Raw genomic sequence first — 12200 nt, forward strand, 5'->3', positions numbered from 1 at the left:
GTCCCACAGTTGACAGTGCATGTCAGAGCACAAACCAATGAGGTCGAATAAATTGTCCGTAGAGGTTCTAGACAGGATTGTGTCGAGGCACCAAAACATTTCTGCAGCATGGAAGGTCCCCCACGAACACAGTGGCCTCCATTACTCTTCCTAGAGCTGGCCGTCCGGCCAAACTGAGCAATCACAGGAGAAGGGCTTTGGTCAGGGAGGTGACCAAGAACCTGATGGTCACTGACAAAAGATCCAGAGTTCCTCTGTGGAGATGGAAGGACAACCATCTCTGCAGCACTCAACCAATCAGGCTGTTATGGTAGAGCGACCAGACGGAAGCCACTCCTCAGTGAAAGGCACATAACAGCCCGCTTGGAGTTTGCCTAAAGGCTCCTAACTGGTCTGATGAAACTAAGATTGAATTCTTTGGCCTGAATGCCAAGCGTCAGGTCTGGTGGAAACCTGGCACCATCCCTATGGTGAAGCATGGTGGTGGCAGCATCATGCTGTGGGGTTGTTTTACAGTGGCACGGACTGGGAGACTAGTCAGGATTGAGGGAAAGATGAACATAGCAAAGTACAGAAAGGTCCTTGATGAAAACCTGAGCCACTTGTGTGGGTTGGAGACTCCGTCTCATGCTACCACTAGAGTGAAAGCACCGCCAGCAAAACATCAACCAGGAAGCATAGGAACTGAGAAGTGGTCTGTGGTCCCCACCTGCAGAACCACTCCTTTATTGGGGGTGTCTTGCTAATTGCCTATAATTTCCACCTGTTGTCTATTCCATTTGCACAACAGCATGTGAAATGTATTGTCAATCAGTGTTGCTTCCTAAGTGGACAGTTTGATTTCACAGAAGTGTGATTGACTTGGAGTTACATTGTGTTGTTTAAGTGTTCCCTTTATTTTTTGAGCAGTGTGTGTATATATATATATATATATATACCCAAGGATAAAATGTGGAAAGGGAAGGGGTCTGAATACATTCCGAATGCACAAGATATATATATATCTGCAGAATCAGTGCTTGAACTATTTGTTTTTTTGTTTGTCACCTGCTATGAAGTACTGTGTGTGTGTGTGTATATATACACACACACACACACACACACACACACACACACACAGTACTTCATAGCAGGTGACAAACAAAAAAACAAATAGTTCAAGCACTGATTCTGCAGTTAGAAAACAACTCAGAGAAATGCCCATACACATTAAAACACAAATTACAACCCCTCGCACTCTCCCTCTGCTTAGTTGTGAGTGACAATCTATAGCTAGCCTACCTCCCATAAAAATCCTGTTCATTTTTGTTTCAAATTGGTTGAAGAACAAAACATTTGAGTACAAATACTATACTTAAATTCACATTTTCATAAGTAACAAAACCCAAACACTTTATTTTAGAGTATGACATGTACCCAACATATACCCATGTCCACCACTGATAAAACCTTGGAACTCACTTATCTTGGCTAGAGGATTGATGACAATGTACCACTCGAAACAAGACGGGTTACAATAATCTACACTGAACTTAATATATATAAATGCAACAATTTCAAAGATTTTCCTGTTCATATAAAATAATCTGTCAATATAAATTCATTTGGCCCCAATCTATGGATTTCACGACTGGGAATACCAATATGTGTGTGTTGGTTACATACCTTAATAAAAAAGGTAGGGGCGTGGATCTGAAAACCAGCCAGTATCTGGTGTGACACAGCTTCCCATAGAGTTCATCAGGCTGTTGCCTGTGGAATGTTGTCCCACTCTTCAATGGCTGTGCGATGTTGCTGGATATTGGCGGCAACTGGAGCACGTTTTCGTACATGTCAATCCCAAACATGCTCAATGGGCAACTGGAGTATGCAGGCCATGAAAGAACTGGGACATTGAGCTTCCAGGAATTGTGTACAGATCCTTGTGACATGGGGCGGGGCGTTGCTTTATCATGCTGAAACATGAGGTGATGGCGGCGGATGAATGGCGGGACGGTGGGCCTCAGGATCTCGACACAATATCTTTGTGCGCTCAAGCTGCCATTGATTAAATGTTGTGTTCGTTGTCCGTAGCTTATGCCTGCCCATACCATAACTCCACCACCACGGGGCACTCTGTTCCCCATGTTGACATCAGAAAATCGCTCATCCACACAACACCATCTGCCTCGTATAGTTTAAACTGGGATTCATCCGTGAAGAGAACGTCTCCAGCGTGCCAGTGGCCATCGGAGGTGAGCATTTGCCAACTGACATGGTTGACACCAAACTGCAGTCAGGTGAAGACGACGAGTGCACAGATTAGCTTCCCTGAGATAGGTTCTGACAGTTTGTGTTGAGGTCCTGGGCTGGCGTGGTTGTGAGGCTGTACTTGCCAAATTCTCAAAAACGACGGAGGCAGCTTATGGTAGAGAAATTAACATTAAATTCTCTGGCAACAACTCTGCTGGACATTCCTGTAATCAGCATGCCAATTGCACACTCCCTCAAAATATCTGGCATTGTGTGTGACCGAATTGCACCCGTTTAATGATTATGCTGTTTAATTAGCTTCTTGATAATCCACCAAACAGGTGTGGCATATCTTGGCAAAGGAGCAATGCTCACTAAAAGCACATTTGTGCACAACATTTCAGAGAAGCTTTTTGTGCGCCTGGAACATTTCTGGGATATTTTATTTCAGTTCATGAAACATGGGACCAACACTTTATATATTGCGTTCATATTTTTGTTCAGCGTATCAAAACAGAGAAATAAATCTCACCTGTCTGTGTCATACATTTCAAGTTCCCTTTACCATAAGATTGGCTGCAATGTCTCACAAACAACGACAACAATGTATTTCATATAAATAAATAGAACAATGTCATTAGTACTTAAAATCAGTGTTACTCTCAATACTATTTTTTGCTTCAGATACTGATTTGAGAACAGTTATCGAACCCTCACTCAAGAGGTGGACCCATAGAAACTGATCTATGACCAACAAGAGTGCTTTCTTTGTACAGTGGGTCGGTGTGGATGCAACGCGAGACAGAATACCTTTCAAGACACAGCTTGGAAAAGGAAAGAAATGCATGTAGAAATGATAGCATGGTTCACATTAAAGATAGACAAACCATATTAATGGCAGAAAAACGTACACAATCATGGAAATGTTGGACACGTATGGGTGATATCGATGCTATGATCAGGTGGTCTTGACCCTCAGAACTCCCATCCTCATGAGTGTCCAGTCCACTGCTCAGCATGCAGGTGTGACGAAGGAGGTCAAGTGGCTCAAAACGGCACAGAAGTACATCTGGGTCAGCTCTCATCTATCCACATTCAGTTCCCCTAAAATTATTCCAAGTCAAAACCCCTCATCTCCCAGGCCTGTCGGTTACTCCGAGGCCTCACCCCTCCTTTCCATACTGGGGCTTGTCCGGCTCTGGAGTGAAGTTTCCCCGAGTTACAGATCGAGGATCTGCTTCTTCTCCCCCAATCCTAACCATTAGTGAGGGAAATGCAAAACTGACCCAGGATCAGCAACTTCTCACCCTACTGGGGCTTGTCCGTCTTGTGGGCAGTAATGAAGGCCATGCCATGGGTCCTCAAGTGGGTGTTAAGGTCGGAGGCCCTGTCGAAGCGCCGGCTGCACACCCTGCAGCTCATTTTCCCCTTACCGTCCTCTCCGTCCTGTGGGGACGAGGGTAAGTCGTCCGGGGAGGAGGGGGTGCGGGGTGGCCTGTGGTGTGACTCCCCCTGGGGATCTCTCACACGGTGGGTGATGAAACGGTGGCGTCCCAGGGAGCCAGCCGAGGCGAAGCACACGCCACACTGCAGGCACTGGAAGGAGGCAGCATCAGCGCAATGCTGCGGGATGTGGCGCTGGAATTCGGCGCCGTCCTCCGTGGTGAAGCCGCACGGCACGCAGCGGAACACTTTGTCGTCCTCCTCGGGCTCGGGAAGCGCCGACGCTCGCGTTTTCTTCACAGGAATGCTGCCCTCCTCGCCCCCCTCTGTGGCCTCTCTGCTGTCCGTGCCACCCCCTTCCTCGTCCCCTGGTGGCCCCCCCTCCCCGTCAAGTTCAGATGAGCTGCCTGGGCCCTTACCCGGGACTGAACGCTTCCTGATCTGTGGAGATCCATGCATGGGGACAGAGGGGTGGGGGGTCAAAAAGAGAGAACGTCAAAAAGCAGTATTGATTTTTGGTTTAACATACTCAGATCCATGGGTAACATTACTGAAATGTACCCCCACCAAGTGATGGAAAGAAGAATGGATTCTAACTGACCTGTCCGTCAGTGGCTCTGACCCTGTGATGATGGACCTGGATATGCTTCTCCAGTATGAGCCGACTGCTGAAGGTCCGCTTGCCCTCTGTGCAATATCTGCAAACACATAAGTATACACATAGGCTCTGAGGATGCTGCACACTTTCCTTAGGTGGGCTGATATTCGACTAAACTTAACATTCTAAATATCCCTGCTAATTGTCTTGTCATATCAACTCTACAGACATTTTCAAGTATAATATATATCCTACTTAGCAGACGCTTCCCCCCCCCCAAAGTGAGTTAGTCATGCATACAGCCTTTGTTTTTATGTACGAGTGGCCCTGGGAATCAAAGCCCACTATCCGTGCTCTACCAATTGAGCTACAGGGGACAAAATATGGTGCTTTTGTGGATGTTTAGATGATTATGGGGTTCACTCACTGGCAGTGGAAGACTCTCTTGTTGCCCTCGTGGATGACGCGTACATGGCGCCGCAGGCTGGAAGAGGTGGAGAAGGAGCTCTCACACACACAACACGGGAACTTCTTCATAGTCTACAGGGGAAGTTGAGGAGAAAAGAGGGTGAGTCCTCTGTGCACACACCCCCACACATTACACTAAGGTCATACAAATACTAAACAACCTTGGTACAAAACCACGTCGTGCACATAAAAAAGTTGGTTAAATTCCCATGTACCGAATGGAAAAATACAAGTAAAATGGGTTTCCATTGCATTGAACTCTACTGATGGGTTTGTCACAAAATCTGTTGCGTTATTGAGAAAATGTGCCTAGTCTGGTCTTGGCACATGTGCTCTAGCCAACAGCTTGCCGATGATGTAAGCAACCTACATTAAGAGATTATTATGGATAAGAACGGTATTTTTATTTGTCAAAAAGCATCGATCATTACGTCACAAAAATAAGACCCTGGATATTTATTGGAACAGAGGCATTAAGCTCATCATGTGCACTTTCACCACCCTGTGAAGTTCATAATTTCTTTAATCTGTAGCCTAATAAACTGCACGGTTTCCCAAGTCGTGGTGGGAGGACCACACAACATATCGCGCAACTCCATGTTTACTTCGTTATGATGGTTATTATATCAATTTCTCGCAGAATTAATTTTACCATTACATGTCGAATTATATATATTTTGGTCTGCATTTATAACCGGCATATCCTATTTCCATCAGCACGCACAGACTTTTATCCGCAATAAGTCAGTTTGATGGCAACATATCTCGTGGGAAAATTAGCATTTATGCAGATTTTCGAATATTCACATGAAAATCGGACGCAAATTGTATGGAAATCTAGCTACAGCAAGCATGTCCCAGCCAAATTAGTACATTTTTCCAGAGGCATAGTTCTGCCATATTTCAATGTAAACAGGATCCACCAGAGCCTAATTTTGAATCTCATAGCAACGGGTCTAAATACTTATGTAAATAAGTTGTTTGTTTTATATTTAATAGTTGCAAAAATGTCTAAAAATCTGTTTCGGCTTTGTCATTCTGGGGTAGTGTGATGAGAAAATATATATTTAATCCATTTTAGAGAATAAGTCTAACGTAACAAAATGTGCAAAAAGTCATATGGTCTCAATACTTTCCGAATGCACTGTATTTTCTAGGTTAGTCAGATGTATTTTTCCTTAGAAGGTTTCTCTGCAAGTTGACTGGCATCTATTGTGTTGCAATGCACACAGCAACATAATCCCAATGGAAGGCTACACAGTTTTATGTTTTGCAATTCACAAATTATTATTTGATTCAATTCACCGCGATCTAACCGAATCCAAAATACTACAATGGCAAAGCAAATCATTTGATTTGTTAAAAATAAATCGATTCGCATCTTTATTTTTTTTAATGTGAAGTGGGTCATAGGTTATACAGATAATTACCTTTCCGTGCTCTGTCTTCATGTGAGAGATGTAGTCGTCGCTCTGTGTGAAGGTCTTCTGACATTGCTGGCAGCTCCATTCTGAGATGGTCCCACGATGGCTGCCTACCTCCATAGAACTAGACTGATTCTCAGGTTCCTCATAGTCCTCACCCCCCTCTTCCTCTCCTTCCTCCTCCTCTTGGTCTCGGCCCCAGTCCTCCCCATCTGAGTTGTCCTTTTTTGCAGAGGGCTTGGATTTTGGAAGGGAGGGGGCTGAGGGGTTGGTGGGGGCAGGGGCAGAGGCATTGGATTGGCCCTCCTGTTTGACTGACTGCCTTCTGTGAGCAGTCTGGATAAGAGGAAGTAAGAAAGGGATAACCAATCAGACAAGAGAAAAGAGAAGACAATATTGACAAATTAGCTCCTATAAATTACTATTTACCATCCAGGGGATTGATCAACTAACATGTCACTTTCCTTTACTACAATCGTATGTTTACCTATGAGTTGGAATTTCACTAAACAAACCTTTATGTGTTCCATCATGGAACCTTTCTGTGCGTAGAGTTTGGTGCAGTCAGGACACTTGAACACATGCACTTTCTGCTTGGCCAGGTGGGTGTCGAAATGCATGTACAGTAAGGGTTTCTGGGTAAAAACTGTATCACACATCACACACTTGTATATCAATCTGCAAATACAGAGAAAGAGGGTATTTAGGAGTGAATTAAACTTTTTTTTCAGGGCTCAAATTGTGACAAAAACAGACATGCTTTACAATCAACTAAAAACCAGTTTTTCCCAATTCTGGGGACCCAAAGAGGTGTACATTTTTGTTCTAACACACATTAATTAAGTGTGTTAGTGCTAGAGCACTAGGACAAAAACGTACACACCTCTGGGTCCTCTGGACCAGGATTGCACAACACTGCTCTAAACCTAGAGACATAACATGGTTCAGCGACTGTGGGGTATTTACTTGGCCTGTCCCCCGGTGAGGGTGGGGTGCTGGGTGCTGATGTGTCCCTGTGCACTAGGGGCAGACTTAAAGGCCATAGGGCAGCTGGGGCACTTGTGGAACACCTCGCAGTGGGCCGTCTGGATGTGGGACTTGATGGAGTTCAGACCCCCGAAGACCACCTGGCAACTGGAGCACCTGGGGAACAGATATGAACAACAACAAAATGTTAAACACATAGGTTTAGTCACTGATGCTAATATTGGATGGCTTGATTGTGATGCCACTAAGGAAAGAATCCTCAACCACATCTTTTCACATATCTTTGAGTTAGAGGGAGTGTATTTGCATTTGATTACTGTATGTATCCCTCATACATCCACCTGACAATGGAGTGTCATAATAATACATAACGCTGCATCTAAGCAGTAGTTTGTGGTATGTACACGTGCATGTATTTGTAGCACAATTGTCTATCAGTGCAGATGACCGACACACTGAATAAGGCTGCTTAAGCCGAAACATCTGTTTAAGCTAGTGAAAATACTTCTGCGACATCCTTTTGTGTGCGGACTTATTACATTTGTTTCAGACGCTATCTCTTCACCTATATCCAATGCGGCGGGCGAAGTGCAGACAGGCCTCCTCCAGGTGGGTCTGGAAGCTGGCTTGCCGGGCGATGCCCCCACACTCTGGACAAACGTGGGGTGCCCGGTGCTTATGAATCCTCTGGTGAGCCGACACACTGCACCAGTTAGGCAGCATCATGGGAGGGGAGCACAGCATACAGGTCTGGGCAGGAAGATGAGAGGTTTAACAATTGACATACAGCACACACATTGAGGAATTAATCAGAACTCGTTTTCATAGTAAACATTAGCAGCATCATGGGAGGGGAGTACAGCATACAGGTTTGGGTAGGGAGGAGAGAGAGGGAGAAAATGTTTAAAAGTTGACTAAGGCATAACACTATGAATACACTACTATTTCTAGTGCTGTGTAATAAGCCAGTCATCAATGCACACCCACAGGTCTGGCCAAGGAAGAGAGAGAACATGTTTTAAAGTTAATTGAGGCCTTACAAATGCCTTGTTTTCATAGTAAAACACTAATATTGCGTAATACATAAAGTAAAGCAGTCCACAATCTGTGTCTGGGAAACTGCCTTATTCAGTCATTATGTATGACTAAGCTTGACACTAGTAGTTCGTCATTAGCCTGTGAATAATGCACACTCATACTTCAGGCTCTGTATCAAAGGACTCACCGAGTTGGGGGTAGCTCTGATCTGCTGGAAGTGGGCGACCAGCTCGGCCTTGCCAGAGAACTGGGCCTGGCACTCGGGACACTTGAAGTTGTGGTACTGCAGCACCTCTCCCTTCTTGCTGGGGAGGGGCATCAGCACCTGGGGGATCTGGGGCGCACGGCGGACCGGTCTCAGCTGGGCTGCAGAGGGAGACTGTGTGTCCTTCAGTGGGCTGGAACTGGATGACACTGCGGGGGCTCCGGACGTGGGGGAGGAGACTGGAGGAGGAGAGGAGATTGAAGAAGGGGAACACATGCCTGGTCAACAAAGCAAGAAAGCGAAGCAAGAATACAAAGAAGTTGGAAGTCAATTGCATGATGGTATCTCTCTCTTGTGTTTCATATAATAACATGGACCACATCCTGACAGAAATAAAGCTTTGTTTATATAGCCACATTGTATGCGTCCTAAATTGCTTAAACTGTTTTACTGCGTCCTATGGGACGAAGCCATTTTCACTAAACTCTCCCGAAACTGCCGCCTTACTGATGGGTGTGGTGTCCTGCTGGCCAATCATCTGCTCCACGGTGACGGGCCTCATGATGAGGTGAGAGCACTGCATAACCAGCCCTCGTTCCTTATGCTCCCTGGCGTGTAGCAGCAGGCTGCACTTGTTGAAAAAGGCCAGCCTCTTGGCACAGTGGTTGCAGGTCACCTCGATGCGCAGCGAGCGCCTGTCATAGTGGCGAGCCAGGCTGCGCTCCAAGGCGAAGGCATCGCCACATTCTAGACAGCGGTAGCCCATGGCAGGCAGAGGGAGCCCCCACTCTGGGGGCGGAGCCGCCGAGAGGTCAGGCTTATAACTGGGCAGCAGGTTCTTGCTGTTGAGGATCTTGTTGAAGGCCTCCACCAGGCTAGACTGGCTGCGGGAAATGACGGCGCCCGTGCTGTTCACAATGGAGGCAGGCTTGTTTGGCTGGTGAGTACCGGCTAGGACGCTGGCGCTGCCCCCGTTAGACGTTTTAGCACCAACAGGACGTACACTCATCCCACCCGTGGCTACTGAGAACTTCGGAGAGGAGGCAACCGAGGGAGTGGCAGGCAGGGCGGCAGATTTAGTGATGCTAACAGCAGTGGCAGATACCTTGGCCTTGTCCGAGTCCGAGGAGGCAGCCATCTTGTTCTGAGCCTTGGTTGCAGCGGCTAGCATAGCACTACTGGCTGCTAGTGTAGACATGGGTAGTGTGTTGAGACTCTTTGCTTTCTGTGACTGGGAGGGTGCCATACGACCAGAGGGAGTGTCAGGTTTCCAGGCCCTGTTGACTGGGGTCTTCCGCACCCCTGGTGGAGCTTTGCTAGGCTCCAAACCCTTGGCTCCAGCAGCACCTGCTTTGGGTGCGACTCTGGTAACAGTTCTGGTGATTCCACCAGTGGAGGTTTTGATGGTCTTTATCCGCACTTTGAGGGGCCGGGCAGGAGCAGCAGGCCCTCCTGGAGTTGAGGTGCAACTTTCAGTGGTTGGAGGTGTAGACTTGCCATCATCCACTTCCATTTTCTCCTCTCCTGTTCTTGCACCCTCTTCCTCTCCAAAATCTGCCTTTCCATCCATAGCCTTCTCTATTCCATTTTCCACCTCCATCTCCTCCTCCTCCTCCTCCTTAGGCTCCTGAAGGTCTGAGGGGGGTGGTGTGGAGGCTACTGCAGGGCTGGAGCACCTCTTGGCGGTTACTGGTGCAGCCGATATGGGTATTTCTGGCTCAGGACTTTCAGGTGAGTCTCGCTCTTCTATAACATGCTCTGGGTGTTTGTCTTCCTGTGGTAGACAGCCCGAGGGAATGTCCCCTGGTTTGGGGTGAGCTGCCGATGAGGCCATGGGATGGGTGGAGTCAGAGCTGCCAGCAGAGGACCTAAAACGACGGGTCAGTTTGGGAGGGGTGCGGGAGGGGGAGCCAGGGGGTTCCTGGATCAGCAGCGGGGGCCCTAGGTCCGGATCTGAATCAACCCCCTCTGAGTCTCTGGGACACAATGTCGGGCCGGCTTTAGGTGCCCCGTTAAACGGCTGAGATGAGTGCAACGGGTGTGAGGAGAGGGCGGATGGCGGGGACGGGAGCAGAGGCTTGGAAGGCGGGAAGAAAGGAGAGGACAGTCCTACTGACGCTCCTGAGACAAGAGGCGCAGACACAACAGATGAAGAGGAGGATAACGAAGCTTCTTTGCCTGCCTCTTGCCGTGTGTGCTGCTGCTGTAGGAGCTGCATCTTCCTCGCCCTCCCTACAGGGTCTCCCGACCCTTGCGCCATGAGAGGCTTCAGTCTGTTGAATATATTGCCAACCTGCTTGACTAATTTAGTTGATCCAGCACCGCCTCCTCCACCCTCCGTTTTGGGGGTAGACACTGACCACGGCTCCCCATTAGATTGGGCCTGAGCCTGGGTTAGGGGCATAGTTATACCAGCAGCCCCAAACCCATTGTGATTGAGTGGTTCAGATTCCGCTATGTCTGGGGCACAGACACCGAGCCGTGGACCCATAGCGACCCCGGCAATGCTGTCCATAGTGTTCTGGTCTGTGTCCTCATCCCCTCCATCAATGTCAGGCCGTACACAGTTCTTTACGATAACGCTGACAATAGGGGTGTCAGCCTGTGGGTCCGTGGGGCTAGCTGGTCTCAGAGATGGCCCTACACCAACCCCACCGTCCGGCTTTCCCAGAGGTGCACCGCCTGGCCCGTCAGCCTCATCAGCAGACTGGATGGCCTCTTTAGCATCGATGTCAGGAATGTCAAATGCTGCCAATAGGTCATCGAAATCTGGGGTCTTCATGTCCCCCATGCCGGGACCAAATCCTGCAAGAGAGGATAAACCAAGAGGACAGAAAATGAGTGATATGATTCCAAGTTTAAAACATCCTGTGTTTCTAATTTCTCATTGAAATTGCTAGCCAGCTGGCTGTCCTTATGTGTTGCAGTTCAGTAAAGGTAGCTAGCTAGTTAGTAGCTAAGCAAGTTATTAACACAGATCCATGTCGAACAGGATTGTATTTGACCCAAGAATTTGCAGCGACTATTAGCCAGTTTAGCAAAACATTGCATACAGTAAACATTTCGAGAGGGGTGCTGTTATTACCTAGCCAGCTAGCATGAACACAATGCAGTTTGACACATAGCCCGTCTCGCTACGATTGTCAACAAATAGCTATCGCTAGCTGGCTAAAACCTACGACAGACTAGCGAAAACATATTTAGCTAAGAAATACATCCAATTGTTTATCGGTTCAATAGATTAATTCACCGAGTGTGGACGTTAAATTTTATATACTTGACATATGGATTAACCTGCAATGGCTTCACAACTAATCAATCATTTAAAAGCGCAAACGTCTCGCAGCTGTTCAAGTTTATTTCGGCTTCCCCCGCCAGGCTAGATGGCCCGGCCGCGCTGAGCCCAAGCAGAGCGAGGGGTCCTTTAGTGGAGGCCATCCCATGCCTTCATAACGAGTTACTGGGAAATAACCATAAATCATTGTCACTGTGGACAATTGATTGGACCGGAATTTTGATTCTCAATTGCACATATTTTTTTAAATAGTTTACCTGGATCTGTGATTCAACTATTGTCGCTCGCTCAAGATGACGTGCCTTTACTTCCTGCCACACAATGAAGAGGTCCTATCAGATCATTGTATTAATGCAATTTTTGTATTGCCGAAGCTACAAAAAGAAATAGTCGTGGAAATGGTGCCACATACGGACAAACGTCATTTGTTAATATTAAATGTGAACACAAAAGATAACATAATAAAAACTGATATGTTAATTCTTGCCACAATAGTTCACACCTTTCTCT

At 47.1% G+C, this 12200-nt stretch overlaps 1 protein-coding gene across 4 annotated transcripts; it reads right to left on the reverse strand.

Annotated features, from left to right (window-relative positions):
- Window positions 1-2616: 2616 nt before the first annotated feature.
- On the reverse strand, window positions 2617-12173 carry LOC118398344 (zinc finger protein 687b-like). Of its 4 annotated transcripts, none has more exons than XM_035793580.1 (10): window positions 11948-12173; window positions 8903-11200; window positions 8378-8673; window positions 7718-7902; window positions 7132-7308; window positions 6681-6843; window positions 6172-6501; window positions 4701-4813; window positions 4277-4373; window positions 2617-4116 (listed from the first exon to the last, which is right to left on the reverse strand). In XM_035793580.1, exons 2-10 carry the CDS (start codon window positions 11184-11186, stop codon window positions 3541-3543), a joined length of 4221 nt encoding a protein of 1406 aa, XP_035649473.1. In that variant the 5' UTR covers window positions 11187-11200; window positions 11948-12173; the 3' UTR covers window positions 2617-3540. The 4 variants fall into 4 exon arrangements, with proteins under 4 accessions (XP_035649473.1, XP_035649474.1, XP_035649472.1 ...); XM_035793581.2 differs by lacking the exon at window positions 11948-12173 and adding an exon at window positions 11690-11924; XM_035793579.2 differs by lacking the exon at window positions 11948-12173 and adding an exon at window positions 11481-11924.
- Between the last annotated feature and the right edge of the window lie 27 nt (window positions 12174-12200).

The sequence above is a fragment of the Oncorhynchus keta genome, chromosome 19, assembly GCF_023373465.1.
Source record: "Oncorhynchus keta strain PuntledgeMale-10-30-2019 chromosome 19, Oket_V2, whole genome shotgun sequence".
NCBI classification, from domain to species: domain Eukaryota; kingdom Metazoa; phylum Chordata; class Actinopteri; order Salmoniformes; family Salmonidae; genus Oncorhynchus; species Oncorhynchus keta.

Bases quoted from the DNA above. Each gene is read 5' to 3' on its own strand.
- LOC118398344 (XM_035793580.1), bottom strand. From the start codon at position 11,186: ATGGGGGACATGAAGACCCCAGATTTCGATGACCTATTGGCAGCATTT. The intron at 7,903-8,377 runs GTGAGTCCTTTG...CTTCCTGCCCAG, and splicing joins TCAGAGCTACCCCCAACTCG to ACCTGTATGCTGTGCTCCCC. The intron at 6,844-7,131 runs GTAAATACCCCA...CTGTATTTGCAG, and splicing joins CTCACCGGGGGACAGGCCAA to ATTGATATACAAGTGTGTGA.